Below are 26,056 nucleotides of genomic sequence, written 5' to 3'. Positions count from 1 at the left end.
ATTATTTCAGTATAGAAATATTATAAGGCACTTTTTAGGGATGTATATAACAAAACAGGCGGAACAAGAGTATTTAATTGCTCTAGAAAGTAACGATAGTGTCGCCACCGCCCCTCCTCCCAAAATCACTCAACTTCCCAAGCTCAGTGGTACGTTGGAATGTGCGGCGTCTGACGAAGTTTGACAGTAGGCTATTGTGTTATTGGTATTGACTTATATAATTGGAAATAATGGACGATGCTGAGGGGTCCGGTTCTGCCGACACCAACTTCAGCCAAGACTATGCTGAGGGGTCCGGTTCTGTCAAGGCCACCTTCAGCCAGGACTCTCCTGAGGGGTCTAGTTCTGTCAATGCCACCTTCAGCCAAGACTATGCTGAGGGGTCCGGTTCTGTCAATGCCACCTTCAGCCAAGATGATGCTGAGAGGTCCAGTTCTGTCAATGCCACCTTCAGCCAAGATGATGCTGAGAGGTCCGGTTCTGTCAACGCCACCTTCAGCCAGGATACCCATGAGGGGTCTGGACCTGCTAACGCCACCTTCAACCAGGAATCTCCTGAGGCGTCTGGTTCTGTCACTGCCACCTTCAGCCAGGACTCACCTGAGGGGTCTGGTTCCAACAACACTACCTTCAGCCCGGACTCTCCTGAAAGATCTGGTTCCAACAACACAACCTTCAGCCCGGACTCTCCTGAGGGGTCTGGTTCTGTTACTGCCACCTTCAGCCAGGACACTCCTGAGGGGTCTGGTTGTGTCAACGCTACCTTCAGCCAGGACTCTCCTGAGGGGTCTGGTTGTGTCAACACTACCTTCAGCCAGGACTCTCCTGAGGGGTCTGGTTGTGTCAACGCTACCTTCAGCCAGGAATCTCCTGAGGGGTCTGGTTCCAACAAAACTACCATCAGCCAGGACTCTCCTGAGGGGTCTGGTTCTATCAATGCCACCTTCAGCCAGGATGATGCTGAGGGGTCCGGTTCTGTCAATGCCACCTTCAGCCAAGATAATGCTGAGAGGTCCGGTTCTGTCAATGCCACCTTCAGCCAAGATGATGCTGAGAGGTCCGGTTCTGTCAACGCCACCTGTTGACAAACCAAAACATGATTGTGTCTGGTTGTGTCAACGGGGTCTAGTCCTGTCAATGCCACCTTCAGCCAGGACGATACTGAGGGGTCCGGTTCTGTCAACACCACTTTCAGCCAGGATGCCCCTGATGGGTCTGGATCTGCTAACGCCACCTTCAACCAGGAATCTCCTGAGGCGTCTGGTTCTGTCAATGTCACCTTCAGCTTAGACTCTCCTGAGGGATCTGATTCTGTCACTGCCACCTTCAGCCAGGACTCTCCTGAGGGGTCAGGTTCCAACAACACTACCTTCGGCCAGGATTCTCCTGAGGGGTCTGGTTCTGTTACTGCCACCTTCAGCCAAGACTCTCCTGAGGGGTCTGGTTGTGTCAACGCTACCTTCAGCCAGGACTCTCCTGAGGGGTCTGGTTGTGTCAACGCTACCTTCAGCCAGGACTCTCCTGAGGGGTCTGGTTGTGTCATCGCTACCTTCAGCCAGGACTCTCCTGAGGGATCTGGTTCTATCAACACTACCTTCAGCCAGGACTCTCCTGAGGGGTCTGGTTCTGTCAATGCCACCTTTAGCCAGGATGATGCTGAGGGGTATGGTTCTGTCAACGCCACCTTCAGCCAGGACTCTCCTGAGGGGTCTGCTTCTGTCAACGCCACCTTCAGCCAGGATGATGCTGAGGGGTATGGTTCTGTCAACGCCACCTTCAGCCAGGACGATGCTGAGGGGTCTAGTTCTGACAAAGCCACCTGCAGCCAGGACGATGGTGAGGGGTCTGGTTCTGTCAACGCTACCTTCAGCCAGGACTCTCCTGAGGGGTCTGGTCCCACAACACTACCTTCAGCCAGGACTCTCCTGAGTAGTCTGGTTGTGTCAACGCTACCTTCAGCCAGGACTCTCCTGAGGGGTCTGGTTGTGTCAATGCTACCTTCAGCCTGGACTTGCCTGAGGGGTCTGGTTTCAACAACCAACACTACCTTCAGCCAGGACTCTCCTGAGAGGTCTGGTTGTGTCAACGCTACCTTCAGCCAGGACTCTCCTGAGGGATCTGGTTCTATCAACACTACCTAAAGCCAGGAATCTCCTGAGGGGTCTGGTTCTGTCAACGCCACCTTCAGCCAGGACTCTCCTGAGGGGTCTGGTTCTGTTAACGCCACCTTCAGCCAGGATTCTCCTGATGGGTCTGGTTCTGTCAACGCCACCTTCAGCCAACACGATGCTGAGGGGTCTGGTTCTGACAAAGCCACCTGCAGCCAGGACGATGCTGAGGGGTCCGGTTCTATCAAGGCCACCTTCAGCCAAGACTCTCCTGAGGGGACTGGTTCTGTCAACGCTACCTTCAGCCAGGACTCTGCTGAGGGGACTGGTTCTGTCAACACTACCTTCAGCCAGGACTCTCCTGAGGGTTCCGGTTCTGTCAACACCACCTTCAGCTAGGATGATGTTTATAGGTCTGGTTCTGTTTTGCCCCTGTCTATTTAAATGGTCATGAATCAAGATTCTGTGTAGCAAAATAAATTTTTATGGGTTTCATGGTTTGATTTGTCAACTCCTTTCTTTTAGATTTGTTAAGGTTTTACAGCCACGTGGACTAGTTTGTTGGCTTCATTGTCATGTGGATAACTGGAGGCCTGTCTATTGAGGTCCAGTTTTGCCCCAGAATCGTTCAGCTGTGAAGTACATTGAACATTGATAGACTATAATAGGAGAAAGTGTCTACAAAATTTTGCAGATATTCATAGATCAGTGAAAGATTAAGGAGTCTTACTTGTGGAAGCAGTTTGAAGGACTAGTTTGCCCAACATGAATCTAGTTTACTCCCTATGATATTACTTTAAATCCTTGTCTTCTCATCCATGAAACAGGGCTAATTGGGGTTGTTTGTGACTGTAACTGTCAGTTACAAAAAAAGCACCAGTGTTGGGAGTAACACTTTATAAAAGTAATGCATTACAGTGACCTATTACTTTTTGCTGTAACGCAGTAGTGTAAGGCATTACTAATAAATTTTCAGTAATATTTTACTATATTAAATGTTCAGTTACGCTTGCGTTACAACACACAAAAAACAACAAAAAAAAACCAAGACTGCGAGACATTAAAATGTGCAAGTAGGCTAAGTTTGTGTCCAAGTTTGTAAATAAAGACTAAATGGCAGCGTCTGATATATTTTTTATAGCGATTAAATTTTTACAGGAGTGCCGTGAGGAATGATTTCGGCCTCTGTGTGTCATGATTTTGCCATCTATTTCTTGTTGTTGTTTAATTCTTGAGGCAGGATCATGACAGAACCATGTTTTGTGTGCAAGCACGTGGCCTTTGGTTTGGGCCATGTGCTTGTTGTCTCGTCCTCTAGCCCCGCCCCCTTGTTATCCCCGTTTTGTCATTATTGCTTTACCTGTGTCACCTGTTGTTATCATTTAGTCTCTCTATTTAATCCCCTTGTGTTTGCTGTCTTGTGCCAGTTCATTGTTTCTCGTTGTGTGATTCCCAGTGTGAGTATCCAGTGAAGAACTCTGTCTTGTACGATCCTGATCCTGATCCTGTTGCTGTTATTAGTTATTTCTCTAGTTACCTGTCAAGTCATAGTCTAGTGTTGTTAGTCTTTGTTTTTGCCCTTCAGTCTTGTTTTACCCCATCGTGGGTTTTGTTTTCCCTTTTTGTTAAACAAACCTTGTGTGTTTTTGCAAACTGTCTGCAATTGGGTTCCTCCTTACAAAACCCTCACAGAATGAACCGGCCCTTAAGGAACCCAGCAGACAGTTCGTCTTTCCCTGCCAAGCGACAACCTGATTCCCTTGAGCAGTGGTGGCTGACGACTGCCTGCGACATGAGGAGCGGCAAGGCACCGTTTTCTCCCCAGGGAGAGAGATCTCTGGGTGAGTACACCCAGGCCGTGGAAGAGAAGAGGAGGTTCCTGCCAGAAGTTCTCCTCAACTCGTACTACATCGCGGGTCTCAATGGCCCTCCTCTTTTGTCGAAACGGGAGGGGTTGATCCGTCGTCCGTTTCGGGAGGTGGTGGACCGTTTGTGCCGGGAGGAGCTGCAGGACTCCTCCAAGAGGTCTTCACCTTCTGCTCGGCTGCCGGTTATCCCTGAGGGTCGCTGGATAGGCGTTGCGACGTTTGGGAGCCCGGTTGACTCTTCCACGACTCCTACGACTCCATCCACCTCCTTCGGGAAAAACGAGGGAGGCGGACCTCATGAGAGTCCCCGTCAGAGGCGTCAGCTACGGAGTCAACCCAGCCTGATAGAACCGCTCCTCTTCCGCCTGTCACGGATCCTGCAGTGGTTCCCCAAGCAAGCACAAATCCACTCATGGCCGCTGCTTCCCGCCCCAGGAGAAAGAAGGGGCCTTCCCGTTCCCCATCTCTTCCTTCCCTTGACCCCGCGACGGTCCCTGAACCTGCTGCCGAGGGCGCTGCTTCAGCCAGCGCTGCCTCCAACCCAGTTTCTGCCAGCGCGGTTCCCGAGCCTGTTTCCGTCAGCTCGGTGCCAGAGTCTGCTGCGGACGTCACTGACTCAGACTCGGATATGGGGACGCCACTTCTGAGTCCGGTCTAGTGCGCACTGTTACTGGCTCAGTTACTGAGAACCCTGACCCCTTTCCTGCACCACTGCCAGCCACAGTGTTGCCCACCTCCGTTCCCCAGTCGCCTACTTCTCCCTCTGTTTTTTGTCCTGTACTGCCATCTGCCCTGTTCCAGTCCAGTTTCCCCAACGATTCTCCACGTGTCACCCCGTTCCAGTCTGGTTTCCCCACGTCTCCCTCTGCCCAAACATGCCCGGATTCCTCGCCCTCAGTCCGCTCCTCGTAAACCCAAGTCCCCTACCCCACCTGTCCACCCTGGATCACCTGCTATGGACTCTGTTGTCCCTCCACCACCCCTCCCTTGTTTGTTATTTTTATTGATGCACCCCAACCCTGTTATGTATTGTATGCCGTTGTTGTTATTTGTCATGTTTGGTTGGTTTGTGTCTGTGTCACAGTCTGTCATGTCCTGTGTTTGACGTTCCCTTGAGGAGCGTCTGGAAGCCGCTCCTTAAGGGAGGCGTTCTGTCATGATTCTGCCATCTATTTCTTGTTGTTGTTTAATTCTTGAGGCAGGATCATGACAGAACCATGTTTTGTGTGCAAGCACGTGGCCTTTGGTTTGGGCCATGTGCTTGTTGTCTCGTCCTCTGGCCCCACCCCCTTGTTATCCTCGTTTTGTTATTATTGCTTTACCTGTGTCACCTGTTGTTATCATTTAGTCTCTCTATTTAATCCCCGTGTGTTTGCTGTCTTGTGCCGGTTCATTGTTTCTCGTTGTGTGATTCCCAGTGTGAGTATCCAGTGAAGAACTCTGTCTTGTACCCTGATCCTGTTGCTGTTATTAGTTAATTGTCTAGTTGCCTGTCAAGTCATAGTCTAGTTTTGTTAGTCTTTGTTTTTGCCCATTAGTCTTGTTTTACCCCATCGTGGGTTTTGTTTTCCCTTTTTGTTAAATAAACCTTGTGTGTTTTCGCAAACTGTCTGCAATTGGGTTCCTCCTTACAAAACCCTCACACTGTGCACGCGCTGGCCAGTGGAAAAGCGGCTAAATGGGTGAAGATGGCATGAAGAAGACTGTACATTCGCGAGATGGATGTATGCGCATTAGGCTACTCCATTTGTTCTGTGTTTTCTTTCTAAACAGTTAGGCTATGTTTAGGTGGTATTTTTCTAGTTTTCATCACACAATCATTTTTGATGCGGTGGTGACGCGTTCACGTAACATGATGTAAGGAAAGCAACTAAAAGCTGTCACAAAGAACCGGCAAAAGCAATGATTATGAATATGTCAAATATAGCAAGGAGACATTTTAATTGTTTATTCATAAAGATGAAGTTGACATTGCTGACTCGCGATCTTCGCAGTAGTGAATGCTCCAGAGAGAAATGCACATTTCATACAGATAAGCAGAGAGCAGTCCGTTTTCTTTCGTTTTGAATTGTTCCGTTTACAAGTAGACATTTCAATATATATTTCAGGTCTGTGAAGTAGGCTAGGCTACCTTATAGCCTACGCTGAGTTTCGGTTAATTTATGAGACGCGCTCCAGTTCACGCGCAGGCACCTCCTTGTCGTGATTATCTATTGTCTGCTATATTTAATTCTTATTTATTAAATCCAGGCAATTGGTTGATGAAAAATTTATTAAAATTAAGATACAATTAGTTCAAATCGAAATTCACTTTAAAGAAATTTGTGTCTTCTGTTTGAGGTCTCTGTGAAAGTTTTAAAACAGTCTTTTAGTGCCACTTCAGAGCGGTCGCGTCCGTAACGTAGAACTGTCACGCACATTGTTTTTTCCTCATAAATGCGAACACGAAAAATAAAATGAAAATTTTATGTTCTGTGGAAAGCCAACCCTTCTTCATCAGGTGGGTGGTATTACTTTTGATTTCCGCAGTGTAATTCACAGAATTACAAAAAAATATTTTGCCTCCTAAAAGTTAAAAAAAAATTTGTCACGCATGAATGAATGCGTGTGTATTTCCCTCATATTAAATATAAAATGCATGTGTAGACTGATATTTTTCTAATGTCTGGACTCTTTTAAGGGGGTATCCTATGGATAAACAGACGTTTCAATATATTGGTATTAAATGCATTTTCGGAGAATTTATATTTCAAGTTTTGACTGCAAATATCAGGTCCATAACGCTGGAATTCCCCAATTTTAAATAATTTATCCTCAACTAGTTTTGTGGCGTAGGTCTATTTTATAATGTTAAAGGGTAACTAAACACTAAAACAACTTTTTTTAGTTAATGATCTGTAAGAATGGAGCTTCATAAATGCTGTTCATTGATTCCAGTAAATTTTTTGACATTTCGGTTTAAAGTGTTTTAATTCTACAATATATGGTTTAAAATCGTCTGAGTGCTGCCCTCTTCAGGTTGAACGGTGGCTACTGCAGTTGAATTTTCCTATTGGATGTTTGTGGTGGTTCGTGACGTAGCGGTTGCCGGTGACGTTTGCAGGTTCCATACAAAGAGATGCATCTCAGGTGCACGCCCCCCTCCGCTGGGCTCTGCCCACTTTCCAGCATTTTTCAAATATTGCCAGTGGGTAGAGTCAGGCTCTGACCAGGGGTTTAGGGTAAACGTACCTATTAAGCTCACCAAAATCTACATTGAGACATTTTTTAGTGCACAAGATATTGGTTTTAGTACAAGAAGTTATTTTAAAATAAAATATAACATTTCATTTTATTTTAAATGACAAAAGTATTTCAATTAAGATGTACATCATTAAATATAAAAAGTCTGGCTGTGCTTAATGGGTACATTTTGTACCCTTTAAGCACACCCCTGTTCCCAATAAGCTCACAACATGTTTTATGTTTATTTTAAGCAACCTTTTTAAAGAATTATTGAAAGAGTCAATCACAGAAGCAACAGAACTCTAAAATCAAGCACAGATTCTAAAAGATCAGATCTGGTACTCCACTTGCGTCTAATACGCAACTGGTAGTAATTTAATTAACTGGCGTAAGCTAGTTTCTTTACTTCATAAAGTTTGAAATATGAATATTTTTGTTACACAAACTCATGGCTTTGCTTCAGAAGACCTGTATTAACCCCCCGGAGCAGTGTGGAGCACTTTTATGATGGATAGATGCACTTTTATGATGGATGGATGCACTTTTATCATGATAAATGCACTTTTACGATGGATGGATGCACTTTTTTGAGCTTCAAACTGATGGTTGCAATTCACTGCAAATTTAAAGCTCGGAAGTGTCAGGGTGTTTATTAATATAACTCTGATTGTATTCTTCTGAAAGAAGAAAGTCATATACACCTATGGCTTGAGGGTGAGTAAATCATGGGGTAATTTTCATTTTAAAGTGAACTCCTTTAAACACCTCTGATTGGCCAATGCGTTCACACGCTCAATATAGCTATGTCTGTGATTGGCTACAATGATCAACACTTCAAAAACATGTCTTCACCGAGTGCTTTTCTTATCAGTGTTTGAAAGCAGGCGTCTATCAGAGGATCCCTAATATATCCACTGATTAACTGATCCGCTGATAGACGCCTACTTTCAAACGCTCCCGTGTGTATGTGTAAGAGCTCTGAAGTCGTTTTATTAGAATAAACTATAATTCTGTCTAGATTTTGTCATCTCAAGGCTGTGAAAAAAATAAGTTATTAATTATCTTATAAAGATTAATTTAAAGTGACAACCATCAAGTCTGTTTATAAGGTATTTACATAGACGTTCAATGTGGATGAGCTTAAAGGGAGCACACACTGAGCTTAATTGGAGCAGCAACAATTTTGAATTAATAAATATTACGTAAAATTTAAAGGACAATATTTTGCTAAATAAATAATCTAGGTCATGTATCACTTTAACATATCTAAATATGAACAACTCTTATTTACAATATCTGTGAAATTATACTTTTTCTAATTGATGTCACACTGAAGCTCTGTGATTTTCATTGTAGTGCACCCTTTAAGCTCACCTGATAATAATATGAAATATTATTAAAATTAAAGCAGTGTAAAATCACAGACCATCAATAAACTGTAAATTTATAACATTTTGGATTTAAAAGTACAAGCCATTAATGCCTGTGAAGTAATATATTAGTGTAGCACACAATCTTATACAGCTAGTAAGGTAACTATGTTCTGTAGCATCTGCGTTATGTTGCTAAAACTATCTTTTGGATCTATCGTAATTATTTCCCAGATCCATGTCACAGGTTATAATATGCAAAGGTCTAAACATTAATCTCTTAATTTTGCATCAAGTAGTTATACTAACCAAAAATAAAGGCTTAAACATTTAAAAAATGCACTTTTAAGGGACTCCCCTTTTGGTGAAAGTTTTCAGACAGCTTTCAAAATGGCCACCAAACAGTGTGAACACATAGATACCCATATCTCAGTGTGCAATGGCCTGATTTGCTTGAAATTACAGGAGGTATGTAGTAAGAAACACATCAATTGGTTAAGACATCAAGTAGGATAAAACATTATTTTTTTCTTATTATAATAAGATCTGAAATTTGGAAGTGTGCTTAATGGGTACTTGAGCTTAAAAGGTACGTTTACCCTAGTTACCCTTTAACTTCAAAATTCAAATAATACTAATAATAATTTAAAGATGTGGTAGCATTGGATCTAGACGGGAAGGATAACTCTTGGAGTTGGAAGGGGTGTGTTGTGATTCTGCAGGTTCGTGGATCTGAGTGTCGTGATTTCGGTTTCATATCGCATATTGTTACAGCCTTAGAATGTTAAGTTCTACTACTATATAGTTATTTTGGTGAAAGTAACTCAAAAGTAATACAGGAGTAATGTAACGCATTACAATTCTGAGACAGTAATATTGTAAGGTAATGAATTACTTTTAAATTACAGTAACAAGTAATGTATAATGTATTACAGTTTGGAAGTGACTTGCACAACACTGAAAAGCACATTAAATGATAACGATCCATGAGTAGTCTGAGATTCATGTTTTCATTAATTTTAAGTTGTTTTACATGAAAGCCTATTAAAATATGTCAGTGCTATTGTTTTGTCTCAAGATACACACCAGTAATGTTTTTTTGTCAGTCATGTTTATAAAAGCTTCTCAAATTTTCTAATTGAACTAAAGCCTAATCCTGGCTTAATCTAAGCCCTCTCTGTGATACCAGGCCTAAGTATTAGTGTTGTTGGGCCTTCTTTCAGTGGAGGTCAATGAATCACAAAAGATTAACATTTAAACTTTAGGGTACGTTTACACGACAACGATATGCTTCAAACAGACAAGTTTTTTCTTTGAGTTTTCTGTGTACAGACGACACCATTGTCAAAATGATCCCGTTCACACGGATCCGCAAAAACGCTGTATTCTGCTGTCAGGCCACTAGATGGCGATGAAACACTATTGACTGAACACGTAATGCACATGTGCATGACGTCATCGTCTTCACAAATTCTGTTTTTGTTGTTAACACGTAGACTGTTTTCAAAAACGTGAACTTTGAAACCCGTTTCAGGCACCCAAAACTCCGTTGTCGTGTAAATGAACGGCCAAAATGCATAAAATTTTTTCCGTTTTTAGTTGAAAACGGTGTTTTGTAAACAGCTCCTAAGTTCTATGGGATATAACATCAGCTAGTATTCTGGGTGATTAAATAATTATTGATCTCATTAATTAGCAGATTAGCCCCTATAATCAGTTAACGAGTCATCCAGGTGGTGCAAATGGTTTTCTGTTTGGCTTTTAAAAGACATGTTTGGTTGAAAAACTTTAGCTTATATTGAATGTAGTAAGATGTCTGAGAGGTAGAGAGTGGGGAGCAAATAGGACTTCATTGAAAGTAGTTTATATTGGATTAATTAGGGCAGTTATAGATTATGGATGTACAGTTTACCAGTCTGCTTCAAAAACTTTACTGAAAAAGTTGGATGTTATTCAAAGTCAGGCGTTGAGACTCTGTTGTGGTGCTTTTAAAACAACCCCAGTAGCGGCATTACAAGTAGAAATGAATGAGATGCCATTAGAGATTAGAAGAAATCAGATAGCATTAACGTACTGGGCAAATTTAAAAGGGCATAAGGAAAGTCACCCGACTCAGAAGGTGTTACAACCATGTCAAGAAAGGGAAAGACGACAGATTAAGAGCTTTGGTTGGATAATAAGGGATGCAGTCGATGAGATAGGGATAGGAGATATGACGGTAAGTCCAACTGTGCCATTATCTAATGTTCCACCTTGGCTATTAGGGTAGTTAGAGGTAGATTTGCACCTTTTAGAGTGGAAAAAAGAGAATAGTATTGATAGGAGTCAGGTTAGTAGATATATAGAGGAGAATTATTCTATGTTTATTAAGATATATACAGATGCATCAAAAACAGAAGATAATAGAGTAGGAGCTGCGTTCATTATACCAGAAGTGAATGTTATGTTAAATAAGAGAGTAAATGATAAAATATCAGTGTATACAGGAGAAATGCTGGCCATTCTCTTAGCCCTTGAGTGGGTTGAAAATAGTAGGTCAAGGGAAGTGTTAATAGGGTCAGATTCAAGTAGTGCGTTAACCAGTATTAAGAACATGCAATCCGAAGCAAGACATGATATTTTGTTGGAAATAGCCCAAGCTGTTTATAGAGTTAATAGAGTAGGAGTAGTAATAAAATTCATCTGGATTCCAGCTCATATAGGAGTAGAAGGAAATGAAATGGCAGACAAATATGCCAAAAATGCAACCAAAAGAACAGAGATAGATATGGTAATAAGCTATAGTAAGGCGGAAGTTAAAAGCATAATCAAAGAAGAAATGAGAAAGAAGTGGCAAGAGGAGTGGAATAAAGAAACAAAAGCAAGAATGTATTACAGTATCCAAAAGAGGGTAGGAGGTATGAGAGAAAATAATAGGAATAAAAGGGAAGAGGACATTATTTCAAGAATGAGATTTGGGCATACTGGATTGAATAGTACGCTTAAATTAATAGGGAAACATGAAAACGGGATGTGTGAGGTCTGTAATATTAATGAAACAGTAGAACATGTTATTATAAATTGTCAAAAGTATAAGGAGGAAAGGATGAGGCTGAAAAACTGGTTTAGAAAAGAAAAAATTAGATTTGAAATGAAGGAACTATTACAAATGAATTCAGGACATGTAGGGTATAGAGCGATATTTATGTTTTTGAGTAAAACAGGGCTTAGTAGAAGAATATGAGTTGAGTTGTCTTAGAAAGTTGTATTTAATAATAATGATAATGTATGAATATTAATAATGTTATTAAATATTTATGAAGTTATTTATTGGTTTTATTATGGACGTATGTATTTATTTATATATTTATTTAAGGGTAGTGAGGAAAGGCTATTGTGATCCACACTCCATATCAGAAGGTGGCGGTAATGCACACTTAAAAGTTGTTTGCCAACCGCCATTAAAAGAAAGAAGAAGAAGAAGAAAACTTTAGCTTTTGCAGTTGATTTGGCTATCTCAGTGGCTCAGTTTGTGTCATAGAATGGGTTTGATTAAAATTATTGTTTTGGTAGTTCTTTATCACCAGTTAGTATGGCATGGTGAGTTTAATTTTTGTTTGTGTTTAGTAAGTTTATTTGTCTGTTGTTGTTTTTTTAAATGTTAAATGTGTTTCTCAGAATTCAGCTGCGCAGTCAAAGATGGATCCTTAGATTTCTCCTTGAGTGATGTTGGAGAAAAAGGTTTTTAGACCTTTGTTTCATAATCTAACATACTCTTGTGTTAAAGTAATATGAGTTTATACTAACCCATTTACATGGTTGCTGTTTTTGCTATCAGCAAAAAAAAAAAACGTTTTTTCTTTCTCCCTCTCTCCAGAAAATTCTACGTCTGTCCAACTGCAGGGCACTTTTAGCCAGGTTGACGTTAAGGCATCCAGTTCTGTGAACGCCACTTTCAGCCAAGACTCTCCCGATGGGTCTGGTTCTGTCAACGCCACCTTGAGCCAAGACTCTCCTGAGGGGTCTGGTTCTGTCAACGCCACCTTCAGCCAGGACTTTCCTGAGGGGTCTGGTTCTGTCAACGCAACCTTCAGTCAAGACTATGCTGAGGGTTGTTGTGGTTTTCAATCTTTCTGAAAAATAACTTCGCAGAGATCTTTGATGCCAGAAATAATTAGACTTTATTTTCGAACGCCGTCCCGTTCAATAGAACGACGCTCTAACTTTCTGGCCTTCCAGTGCGCTCCCAAGTATTATTTGGTTCAGAGTTATATACATACATCTTCTTCCAAAGAAGGTAACACACCCTATAGATAGTTTGGGTAAATATCTCATACCATGTGACTTCTCAGAATAGAATTTTCTGCAGCAAAAAACATTCCATTCAAGGTCTTTCACATACACAGAGGAAATCCAAAGTCACAGACAGAAGAAATAATTGTGTCCAAATATATAGCAAAATTACTTGTTTTCTAAATAATAAAATCTTCTACATTCCCTCCTCTGAGGCTTATCTAAGCCTCACATTCACTAGCTTTTTCCAGAGTGTAGTTTCAAAATCCAGCTCCCTCAGTTATACTACCTAGTGACCCAACTGAGTCACTCATTCTCCTTTCCAATTACTGGATTAAGCCACCACACTCCGGAGGAGCACTCGAGCCAAACATCTTCTTCCATACATTTTTATTTCTTTTAGTTGTTCTTTCTTTTTTGTTAAATGGAAAAAGTAAAAGAATCGAGTTCTCCCTAATCAGACAAACTTAAACATTGTTATAAGTGTGTGTATACCTTTGTTCTTGCATTGCATGTTATTGTCACAGTTATGTAGAGTATATCAAACATAAAAGTCTCTTATACTATTGAAAGTTTTCTTGCGGTGTAGATATCCTCTAGGGTCTGGCTCATCAATCATCTTCTTCGTCCTCAATTCCTCATTTACTGGAATCAACATCCAGGGTTTGTCGATATCAATTTGGTTGCCCTCTCAAATTAGTTTTCATTATCTTTTTTCCGCATTTTCATTCGTTTAACCGTGGTTTTCCAACTAGTGATCTTAATATACAAAGTACACAACAGAATAATAACCCACTTTCAATATCCCTAATTGAGCAAACCTTAATTTTCAAAACTTTTATTAAGTTTTCCTCCCTTCGCAATATTATTTATTATTGTTTGTGTTTGGAGCTCCGTCGAATTGATTCATTAATCGCTGATTTTCTTCTTTACCACTCATTTATAAACAAGCACTTTCTATTTTTATATCATGTGAACTTATCCTCGACACTATTCCTTATAAAAAACAATCGGATTGCTTTGATATCGCTACTTAGATCCAACTTTCCGAATCTCGGCTACTAGCCTTTAGCCCGCTAGCATTTCACGCGTGGCCTCGCGCCTATCAACCCTCTCATTTTACACCCGTTTGACTGAAAGGATACGTGTTATATCCATCATTTCAGTCCTAAATTAGTAGTGATATTGGTAGTATCACTACTAATTTACTGTTCATCTGTTATAATGGCGAACATATCGGATGTGTGTCTAACGTTACCTCTGAGTGCAGGTGAGGACACATTCGAGCTGGTTTCGGTACGATTGGAGCTGGAGTCGGTGGAGAAACGGATCCGCGTTCTGCTGGTGAAGCAAGCCGAGCTGCGAGATCGGCGATCAACGCTTGAAACATCACGCGCCGATGCTCACAAGTCAGTGGTTAGTAACTTTTTGACTCCGACTTCGTCTACTCCGTGCGTTTCTCTGCCCAGGAGGACGCGATCATCTCTGCCTTCATTCACTCCGGCACCGAGGCAACACCACGGACCCTGGGTGATCCCACAGCGGAAGACACGAGCCAGGACCAGACCAAGGACTTCCCCCCCCCTCCCGGTCTTCGAGATCTCCACCCGGAACCGCTTCTCCCCTCTTCGCGAGCCGGAACGTGACGCCGCCGTGATCATCGGCACTTCCATGGTCCGTCATGTCCGTGCTACCTCAGGTAAGCGTAAGGTGCGCACTCACTGTTTTCCTGGTGCTCGTGTTCTTGATGTCGCTGCACAGATTCCCGAGATCCTGAACGGTGACGAGCGCGTCGGAGCTGTGGTCCTACACGCCGGGACGAACGACATCAGGCTGCGGCAGACGGAGGTTCTGAAGAAGGACTACAGAAGCCTGATCGAGACGGTTCGCAGCACATCGCCTGAAGCAACGATCATCGTGTCTGGACCGCTTCCCACGTACCGACTAGGACAAGAAAGGTTCAGTAGATTATTTGCTCTAAATGAATGGTTAATGTCATGGTGTAATGAACAGAAACTGCTCTTTGTAAATAATTGGAATCTGTTCTGGGAGCGACCTAGGCTCTACCGTGCTGATGGCCTGCACCCCAGCAGAATCGGAGCGGCTGTTCTGTCGGACAACATCTCCAAGACGTTACACACCATATGACTAGTAAGTCAAAGTCCAAATCACAGTCTTTGCTGTCCCAACTTAATTGATATAAGTAGTGTAGAACATTATATAGAAACTGTGTCTATTCCTCGCTTAGTGAGGCCAAACAATAAATCTAGTGTAGGATCTAGCAAAAATCTTATTGTAATTAAACCAGAAAATCTAAATATCAGTGAACAAAAACAATTTCTAAAGCTAGGTCTTCTAAACATTAGATCGCTCACACCTAAGGCGGTTATTGTAAATGAAATGGTCACAGATAATAGTTTCGATGTACTTTGCCTTACTGAAACCTGGCTTAAACCAAATGATTATTTCGGTCTAAATGAGTCTACTCCACCAGGATACTGTTATAAGCATGAGCCCCGTCTGATCGGTCGTGGCGGCGGTGTTGCAATAATCTATAGAGATATTCTTAATGTTACTCAGAAAACAGGTCACAGGTTTAATTCGTTTGAAGTACTTGTGCTAAATGTTACGCTCTTAGATGCAAGAAACAAATCCATATTATCTCTAGCCTTGGCTACCCTATATAGACCTCCAGGGCCCTATGCTGACTTCCTAAAAGAGTTTGCATACTTTCTCTCATATCTATTGGTCAATGTCGATAAAGCAATAATTGTTGGAGACTTTAACATACACGTAGATAATACAAATGATGTGTTAGGGGCTGCGTTTACAGATCTATTAAACTCCTTTGGGGTCACGCAAAACGTCAGTGCTCCCACTCATCGTCTAAATCATACACTAGATTTAATTATATCATATGGAACCAATCCAACTGATATAAATATTATACCGCAAAGTGATGATCTCACTGATCATTACATGGTAACTTGTATAATACGTACTGCTGAAATTTGTCACGTTGCGCAACGTTATCGACCAGGCAGAACAATCCTTCCAACCACTATAGATAGATTCTCAAATAGCTTACCTGATCTATCTCAGCTGCGCAGTGCACCCAAACAAACAGATGAACTAGAGGAAATGACTAGCAGTTTGAGCACCATGTTCTCTAGTACACTAGATATTGTTGCACCAATTAGATTAAAAAAGATAAGAGAGAAAACTAAAGCACCATGGTACAACAGTGCTACGCATGCAATCAAGAGAGAAACTCGTAACTTAGAGCGTAAATGGAAACAAACTAATTTAGAGGTCTTTAGAATCGCGTGGAAAGACAGTATGTCACGTTATAAAAAGGCTCTAAAAGCAGCAAGAGCTGAGCATCTCCGCAAACTAATAGAAAATAACCAAAATAATCCAAGGTTTTTATTCAACACCGTGGCTAGACTAACAAATAAACAAACATCACCAGAGCAAAATATTCCATTACAATATAGTAGTAATGATTTTATGAATTACTTCAATGAGAAAATAGAAAGCATCCGAAACACAATTGTAAATATACAATCCTCTATGATGTCTTATGATTCAGCCTCAATTATGGCCCCTCAAGAACAACTACACCGCTTTACAACTATAGGACAGGAAGAGCTAAATAAACTTATCATTGCATCTAAACCAACAACATGTTTATTAGATCCAATACCCACTAAACTACTGAGAGAAGTGTTACCTGTAGTCGAAGAGCCTCTTCTTAATATTATTAACTCGTCTTTATTTTTAGGTCATGTTCCAAAAATATTCAAGCTGGCAGTAATAAAACCTCTCATTAAGAAACCGCAATTAGATCCAAATAACTTAGCAAATTACAGACCCATCTCAAATCTTCCATTTATGTCTAAAATACTAGAAAAAATTGTGTCCGCTCAATTGTGCTCTTTCTTACAAGAAAATGATATCTATGAAAAATTCCAGTCGGGATTCAGACCGCATCATAGCACAGAAACTGCGCTAGTTAAAATTACAAATGATTTACTTTTAGCTTCTGACCAAGGCTGTATCTCAATACTAGTTCTACTCGATCTAAGCGCTGCGTTCGACACTATCGATCATAAAATACTCCTGGATCGACTACAAAACTACACTGGTGTTCAGGGACAGGCATTAAGCTGGTTTAGATCTTACTTATCAGACCGTTACCATTTTGTCTGTCTAAATGGGGAAAAATCAAAGATAACGTCAGTAGACTATGGAGTACCGCAAGGATCGGTGTTAGGCCCTCTGCTATTCTCAATATATATGCTGCCACTTGGTAATATTATAAGAAAACATGGAATTAATTTCCACTGTTATGCTGATGACACTCAATTATATATCTCATCACGACCAGATGAAAACACTAACTTATCTAAATTGACAGAGTGTCTAAATGATATAAAATGCTGGATGACGTGTAATTTCCTGCTATTAAATTCAGATAAAACGGAGGTATTACTTATTGGTCCAAAAAACTACCCACAAAATCCCTTACAATACAACTTTAATTTAGAAGGATGTCCTGTTACTTTATCCACTACAGTAAAAGACCTGGGTGTTATACTGGACCGCAACTTGACTTTCGAAAATCATATTTCATATATTACAAGAACAGCCTTTTTCCACCTTAGAAACATTGCTAAGCTACGCAACATGCTATCTGTTTCTGATGCAGAAAAGTTAGTTCATGCATTCATGACCTCGAGACTAGATTACTGTAATGCTTTATTAGCTGGCTGTCCTGCATCCTCAATAAACAAGCTACAGTTAGTGCAAAATGCAGCTGCTAGAGTTCTTACTAGATCAAGAAAATATGATCATATAACACCTATTTTATCATCTCTACACTGGTTACCTATTAAGTTACGTATCAATTACAAAGTATTCCTACTGACCTATAAAGCCCTAAATGGTTTAGCTCCTGTGTATTTAACAGACCTTCTATCGCCATACAATCCATCGCGCTCTTTAAGATCACTAAATTCGAGGCTTCTGGTCATTCCTAGGATATCTAAGTCCACTAAAGGAGGGAGGGCGTTCTCGCATTTAGCTCCTAAACTCTGGAATAGCCTTCCTGATATTGTACGAGACTCAGACTCGCTGTCCCAGTTTAAAACTAGATTAAAGACGCATCTCTTTAACCAAGCATTCACTTAATGCTTAACCTTTGATACTGCTGAATCAGTTCGAATGCATTAACATTATGAACATCAGCTATGCTAATTATTTCCCATCTGCCTTTCTGCTGTTATCTCGGGACGCTAGTCCCGAGGTAAATAGCGTTCGTCAGCTCCAGTTTGTATCCAGCCTCTCACGGAGACTTCAGATGCCCCAACGCCTGTGAAGAGACGACTCGACGCCTGTGAAGAGACGACTCAAAGCCGGCGATATGTTATGCCATAAATTAATACTTGATTAACTAACTGTATTTTTCTATGTACATTTCCGAAATGCAATTTCTGTAAAGCTGCTTTGAGACAATGTGTATTGTGAAAAGCGCTATACAAATAAATTTGAATTGAATTGAATTGAATTTAGTAAAAGTGCAACACTGATCACCAAACATAAGTCATTCTGCTTTTTTCACATAATTGTTTTTCTCCTAATGCAGACAAAGCATTATAATAAATATATGCTTATTATAGTAGTCTAATTGATTCATTATGCATTTTTGTTCTACTTGATCCATATGACTATTAATTCAGAATATGGCTGGGTAAACATAACTCTCTCATTTTTATCACTTCTTATGAGAGAATATCAATTCTTAAATTCGAAGAATCCATCTTTTAGTCAGTCAATTTTAGTGAACAGAACACTTTACACCTATCCAATAAAATTGCAATACATTTCAATTACTGTCTATTTTATTACCAAATTTAAACAATAAATTCCATTTTGACCTTTTTAATCTCGTGTATTGCTTCTCATTCTCATTGTAGCTCCTCAGTTCAAGACTAAACTGAATACATTTCTCCGTTTCTACTAATTTCTAAATAATCTATCATGAATAAACTAATGTCTCATGTAATCACTCTAAGAAAGCTTCAGAGCAATGTTACATTTATCTCATAAAAGTCATTCAATAAACTCATTAGACAATTAGAAAAATAACTCTAAAGAACAACTTTTTGCACTCTTACATATTCCTTATATGTACATTTCCTTTTCTTTATATCTAACAATCTAAAAGTTTTTCTATCAACCTTTTAAACCATTAGCATTATATCTTAATTATTATTAAAACTTCTTTCTGTTCGTATGCAACTTATTTTTAATCTTCAATACTTCTGTTTAGTTGACATATAATATGACTTTATTTCTGATAGACTTCCAATCTAAGGATTACTTCTCTGTCAGAGATTTAATTTCTGTTCCTGCCCTCCTCTGTTGATTTCATTGCTTTTACCCATCTATATCATGTCCACATGGTCCATCACCAAGTGTTTTAATAGTTCTTCTGATATACTGACATATGGCCTATTTTTGTCGCTGTTCTTTTCTTAACTTCGTTTTTGCACAAATTTCACAAAACTTTTCAAAAATGCCTTTTAATTTAAAATGCCTATAATTTTATATTCATTTTAATTTTTAATTTCCTTATCTTACTCCCCCCTTTGCGCACTGGTTTAAAACCATTGCGCATCTGGATTGAGAATATTCAAAAATCTTCATTGGTTCAATAATCTGTCCTTCATGTGAATGCCAAATATCTATTCTCGACCCCCCTCTGGTGCCGTTTAGATTGTTCACAAGGGCCTGTTAGTTATTGGATTTCAATAACTTCCTCTAAGTCTATAAACTTTCTATCGAGCACTACTTGATATCATTTTAACTAATCAATTGCATTTTGAAAATTGTATTCTTATCAATTAAAATTAAAATTTAATATTTGTTAATACTTGCTTTAATTTCAACTGTAGCCTTAAATTAATTTTTTATACCTTTGTATTGCCCAATTGCATCTGAGTACCCATTAAGATTTATTTAAAAGTTATTTTTAGTTCTAATTTTTTCCTTCATGAATTGTCTTAATTCCCATTATGCTATATTAATTGTTAACATTATTTTAGTTTCTTTTCTTAATTAGTCATTATCATTGTTTTCTATGTTGTGTAATATATTTTTCGATTCAATCATTTTTGTTATGGTGGGGTTATTATTAAGTTGCTACTGAATCTATTCAAGGGCTGAGCATCCAATCATAGGAAAGTTGGTTGAAGTTGACTATTGTTTGAGCTTGTACTCATCTCTGTTGATTCTCTTTTCTTTGCACAGTTCCTCTCATTCCTGTGTTTCTGGTCAAGTTTGTCTTCTTTTTCCATTCATGATTTGATCACTCTGTTAGCCATCTAGTCATCTTTACATCTTTCACCAGGGTGACTCTTGAGTCGTTCGTTGCAATGGACTCTTTCTCTCATTGTCAGCATGTCCTTGATCCCTCACTTCAGTTGTGGGGGGTTGCTGAAGTCAGTTGGTGTATTTTAAGTTGAGAGACATGGACTCAAATGTCAGTCTGTTGATCACTTCTTCTGAAATTACAAAGCACAGTTACTGGTTGTTAGACTTGTTCCAGAATCTTTCCTGGAATTGAGCTGCTGCTATCTGTAAATTAAAGCTTCATTATTTTTGTTAGTGAAAACAACATGTGATTTCAATCATCTGCTCATCTGTCCCATTGTACTTCTCGCTGTTACCTGTAGAAAGGTCATGTGGGCTGAGTGGTGTCCTTTCTGCCTTCATTAACAGCAGTGCTTTAATCCATATATTCTCATTTGTTTTTCATAAATTTGACTTTTGATCATTATTTGCAACTTTTTGCATTTTTCTCACAACAAATTTCCAATGTACTCTTATAATTAGTCAATTCAACTCAGTTATCTCTTTGTCTTGAGTTCCACTATTAGCACATTATTTATTAGGCATCTTGGACAATACTCAACCCACTTTGACAAAAGTTACAAGACAATATTTCATACTTTTGACAAAGATCAGCTCCATCATGATATGCTGCAAAGAAAGGCAGATATGTTATGCGCTGCGCAAATGTGGGACTGTTTTTTCTCTTTTTATTTTCTCTTTTCATTCTTTGTTTTTTCATATTGTTACTTCAGTTCCTGACCAGGAAATTTAACCAAATCCATCCATGGTCATTATTATGTTGGGCAGTATTTGCTCTGTGGGCCCACATGTTACATTTTAAATACAGCTGTATTGGCAAAATAATTGATTTGCCTTAGTGTCTCTTCAGACACCATCTCTCACTCATTCAGACTCAGTGTCTCTCACACACACACACACTGGCCAGCATACACTCTTACAGGTTGTGCTCTAAATGTGGCATCCTATAATTTTAGCCACAAGGTCTGATCAGGTCAACACAGCTATGTCAAACACTACTGAGAAGTGTCAATGACCATAAGGTTTAGTTTAACACCATCCGTTATAATCCTTTTATTTTTTTATTTTTACAAATTCTAATAGACTAAGTATTTTAGAATAATAAGCCTGCCATTGTAATTTTTCAAATACATTTTGTCATTTGTTTTTCTGATTTTTCCCATTCTTTTTTGTTTTTTGCTCATGAGCTGCTTTAAGAAATCGGAGATCTCTGCATAATCTTGGATCCATGGCCAACAACATTTCCATCTCATTATCCCAGTTCTGACAGCATTTTTTGCGATTTCATAATTTTGGACTTTTGGAGTAATTTTTTCTCCAATCTATATCTCTAAAAACTTGTCAAAACAAAATGGAGTGACCAGTATCATTGTTTTGTAAACGATAATAATAATTCTTTGACAATTTTTCCCTATCTTTTTCTTTGCTACAGAATAATTTTTCATGCTTTTAGCCCTATAATTGTTTAATATAATAGCCCTCACTATACCAAATCCAGCCTCAGTTTGAACTATTTGGTGAGTTGAGCACCCACTTCTCTCTTTCAGTGTATTCTCTTTCTTTTTTATATGGCTGGACTTGAACCTACTGGAAAAGCAAAGAGGGTTAGTTTAGCAGAGAATATAAAGAATTGCTTATGAGACCAGTGAATAATCAGAATGAATAAAGTTAATATAATAACTAAATTTGAAGCAGTCTCTAGAGTGATAATCGGAGTTGCCACACCTGTGTTGCCCGTAAGGGAAGGATGTCGGTCAGTTCTTCTGTTTTTAGATTATCAGTCTGTTGAAGCTTCTTAGCTGTCGCTCTGCATGTGTCGTCAGCCTGTCACTCAAAGGCTTGTAGACTGGAATATAGGCTCTGTTGTTTCTCTGCCTCTTCTCAGTTTGGGCTTTTGATAGATTTTGACACAGTTTTGCATCTCAGGATTCTCCTCTTGTCCTCGGGAAAAAGTCTCCAGTGAAATAGTGAAAGTTTCACCTTTTCCAGCATTAAACAGTCTTTCTCCATGCTGAGTTGTCCAGAGAGTGGTCATCTTCAGAAGGGGAGCTGAACGCCCCTCACCCACTCTTCTTCTTCTCTCTGCAGTCGTCTTTGACCTTTCACCTCTTCCATTCGACACTGAAGCCATCTGAAACTTGGACACTCAGAGAGCTGCATAGATCAAATTAGTCTTTATAAATATTTGTTCCTGAGCTATTAGCTTTTTTTTTCTTTCTAAATTCCACTTTTTAACCATCTTTTTCCTTGTTCTTTTATACTATATAATAATCACTGGTTGACAACAGCAGTTCTCCCATTCTGTTTTTATAAAGCAAGTTCTTCGTTGCAGGAAAAAGCAAGCTATTTCTTCATTGCAATATCAGCAATAATCTAACTTTGATTTTCTGAGTATAATACAATTAAATAATGTTCCCTATCATAAAATCAGACTTCAATCGTTCTCCTATATTTGCATGCTGTGCTCAAAATAATCTAACATGGTGAATAAACTTTTCCTCACCCATTTCCAACAATTCACATTTACTACAATTCTAAGATTGCTGTAAATTATTTATGACTGTTGAAACTTGGTCACCCAATCTTGTTCACTTTTAGCACACTGCACAAGTTATTTTTTCCTTAGCACAAACTTAATTATCTACAATAGAATCATTTTTCTCACTTTGTCTTCAGGGATAATGAGATACAAATTTTAGACGTCTTCAGATATAAGATATAATACATTAAGCACATGCATTTTTATTTATTTATCCATTAATATATATCAGTCCATTTATTAATTAAATATATATTTTATAACTTTAACTTATTTCATACTACAATAATCTGCAAGACTAATATCTTGAAACAATTGTTTTCTTTTACTATTTCCTTTACTTTTAATACTCATTTATACATTACTTGTCTCTCAAGCACATTCACACATTCCTTGTCACCTATTTTTAACCACAGTCACAGTCAAGCAGACACACAGGATCCCACATTCACTCTACTCACACAACACATTGACAATACAATAACTTTAAACTAGAAGACCTCTGCCATTCACTTCCTCCGACACAACAGAGTCATATACTACATAGCTTTTCCGTACAGTCCCTTGTTAACCTATAACAAGGCGGTAATCAAAAGCTAAACTTATCTGTGCAATATTCACCATCCTTCCAGGCCCTCTTGGCGAAATCCACATAAACCTTACCCAGTCCCTTGTTAACCTATAACAAGGCGGTAACAATAAACCAAACCTAATCTGTGCACATGCAATTAACTTATTATCCTCAAGGCCCTCTTAATAATCAGAATCAGAATCAGAATCAGAAAGAGCTTTAATAAGTAACACAGAGTTCTGGTAACCTTTACCAGTATACTTAATGATACCCAATATCATCAAAATCTACAATAAGTTGGTAACCTTTACCAGTATACTTAATGATACCCAATATCATCACAATCTACAATAAATTGGTAACCTTTACCAATAAACTCAAACTCTTGCTAATCATCCATCCAGGCCCTCTTGATTTAGCAAACACAGATTCTTACATACGTACGACAAAACCTTTAGCGGCACATCAGCAGTACCAATATTCATACAATCTGCATCAGATTATATAAACACTGGCAAACACTAACGGGAGCTCCGCCGCGCTATAACACAGTACTTGACATCATCAACAACAATAGACACTTATTTCTAGAATCAAAGATCCTCTTTTCAATTTTTAGTTCTTTAAACTTGGAGAAGCATTTTAAAAGGTCTTACCACTCTGGCTCACTGGTGACAACACATACCTTTTCTAAAGCAAAAATTTGCTCACCTCAAAGTACAGTGGCCACTGTTGTCTGTGTCGGTCACCAGAGTCGCCTTTCGTGGTTCCTTCTGCTTCAAAACCCAAGCCCCACGTTGGGCGCCAAATGTTGTGGTTTTCAATCTTTCTGAAAAATAACTTCGCAGAGATCTTTGATGCCAGAAATAATTAGACTTTATTTTCGAATGCCGTTCCGTTCCATAGAACGACACTCTAACTTTCTGGCCCTGCGGCCCACTGGCCCTCTGGCCTTCCAGTGCGCTCCCAAGTATATTTTGGTTCAGAGTTATATACATACATCTTCTTCCAAAGAAGGTAACACACCCTATAGATAGTTTTGGGTAAAGGTATTTTACCATGTGACTTCTCAGAATAGAATTTTCTGCAGCAAACGACATTCCATTCAAGGTCTTTCACATACACAGAGGAAATCCAAAGTCACAGACAGAAGAAATAATTGTGTCCAAATATATAGCAAAATTACTTGTTTTCTAAATAATAAAATCTTCTACAGGGTTCTGGTTCTGTAAATGCCACCTTCAGCCAAGACTATGCTGAGGGTTTTGGTTCTGTAAATGCCACCTTCAGCCAGGACTATGCTGAGGGGTCCGGTTCTGTCAACGCCACCTTCAGCCAGGATGATGCTGAGGGGTCTGGTTCTGTCAACGCCACCTTCAGCCAGGATGATGCTGAGGGGTCTGGTTCTGTCAACGCCACCTTCAGCCAGGATGATGCTGAGGGGTCTGGTTCTGTCAATGCCACCTTCAGCCAGGATTATGCTGAGGGGTCTGGTTCTGTCAACGCCACCTTCAGCCAGGATGAAGCTGAGGGGTCTGGTTCTGTCAATGCCACCTTCAGCCAGGATTATGCTGAGGGGTCTGGTTCTGTCAATGCCACCTTCAGCCAGGACTATGCTGAGGGGTCTGGTTCTGTCAACGCTACCTTCAGCCAGGATGATGCTGAGGGGTCTGGTTCTGTCAACGCCACCTTCAGCCAGGATGATGCTGAGGGGTCTGGTTCTGTCAACGCCACCTTCAGCCAGGATGATGCTGAGGCTTCTGGTTCTGCCAACGCTACCTTCAGCCAGGATGATGCTGAGGGGTCTGGTTCTGTCAATGCCACCTTCAGCCAGGACTATGCTGAGGGATCTGGTTCTGTCAACGCAACCTTCAGCCAGGATGATGCTGAGGGGTCTGGTTCTGTCAATGCCACCTTCAGCCAGGATGAAGCTGAGGGGTCTGGTTCTGTCAACGCCACCTTCAGCCAGGATGATGCTGAGGGTTCTGGTTCTGTCAACGCAACCTTCAGCCAGGATGATGCTGAGTCGTTTGGTTCTGTCAATGCCACCTTCAGCCAGGATGATGCTGAGGGGTCTGGTTCTGTCAACGCCACCTTCAGCCAAGACTATGCTGAGGGGTCTAGTTTTGTAAATGCTACCTTCAGCCAAGACTATGCTGAGGGGTCCGGTTCTTTAAATACAACCTTCAGCCAAGACTATGCTGAGGGGTCCGGTTCTGTCAACACCACCTTCAGCTAGTATAATGCTAATAGGTCTGGTTCGGTTTTAGTCCCTGTCTATTTAACTTGTCATGAATCAAGATTCTGTGTAACACAATAAATGATGGCTTTCATGGTTTGGTTTGTCAACTCCTTTCTTTTAGGTTTGCTAAGGTTTTACAGCCACGTAGATTAGTTTGTTGGCTTTAGTGTCATGTGGATAACAGGAGGCTTGTCTTTTAAGGTCTGGTTTTGCTCAAGAATTATTCTTCTGTGAAGTACATTGCACATTGATAGACAGATAGGAAAAAGTTTTCTACAAAATTTTGCAGATATGTATAGATGAGTGAATGGTTAAGGAGTCTTACTTGTGGAAGCAGTTTGAAGGACTAGTTTGCCCAACATGAATCTAGTTTACTCCCATGATATTGCTTTAAACCCTTCTCATCCATGAAACAAGGCTGATG

The 26,056-nt window shown here is 40.0% G+C and overlaps 2 protein-coding genes across 3 annotated transcripts; both read left to right on the top strand.

Annotated features, from left to right (window-relative positions):
- The first annotated feature begins 230 nt into the window (after positions 1 to 230).
- LOC143738758 (uncharacterized) lies at positions 231 to 25,629 on the top strand. The gene is made up of 2 exons (XM_077230804.1): positions 231 to 1,078; positions 24,675 to 25,629. The coding sequence occupies exons 1-2, from the start codon at positions 231 to 233 to the stop codon at positions 25,627 to 25,629; spliced, it is 1,803 nt and encodes a 600-aa protein (XP_077086919.1).
- Positions 12,018 to 18,526, top strand: LOC143738743 (uncharacterized). Of its 2 annotated transcripts, XM_077230778.1 has the most exons (4): positions 12,024 to 12,150; positions 12,229 to 12,291; positions 12,428 to 14,994; positions 18,145 to 18,526. In XM_077230778.1, the coding sequence occupies exon 3, from the start codon at positions 14,068 to 14,070 to the stop codon at positions 14,989 to 14,991; it is 924 nt and encodes a 307-aa protein (XP_077086893.1). In that variant the 5' UTR covers positions 12,024 to 12,150; positions 12,229 to 12,291; positions 12,428 to 14,067; the 3' UTR covers positions 14,992 to 14,994; positions 18,145 to 18,526. The 2 variants fall into 2 exon arrangements, with proteins under 2 accessions (XP_077086892.1, XP_077086893.1); XM_077230777.1 differs by having other exon boundaries at positions 12,018 to 12,150; positions 12,428 to 18,526.
- Positions 25,630 to 26,056: the final 427 nt, after the last annotated feature.

This window comes from Siphateles boraxobius, unplaced genomic scaffold (assembly GCF_051911475.1).
Source record: "Siphateles boraxobius isolate OS27281-9 unplaced genomic scaffold, OSU_SipBor_1 150, whole genome shotgun sequence".
NCBI lineage: Eukaryota > Metazoa > Chordata > Actinopteri > Cypriniformes > Leuciscidae > Siphateles > Siphateles boraxobius.
This window is presented reverse-complemented; position numbering and strand designations above follow the sequence as displayed.

Excerpts from the sequence above, each read along its gene's own strand:
- LOC143738758 (XM_077230804.1), top strand. The coding sequence starts at position 231 with ATGGACGATGCTGAGGGGTCCGGTTCTGCCGACACCAACTTCAGCCAA. Across the intron at positions 1,079-24,674 it reads TCCGGTTCTGTCAACGCCAC|CTTCAGCCAGGACTATGCTG; the intron begins CTGTTGACAAAC and ends TGTAAATGCCAC.
- LOC143738743 (XM_077230777.1), top strand. The coding sequence starts at position 14,068 with ATGGCGAACATATCGGATGTGTGTCTAACGTTACCTCTGAGTGCAGGT.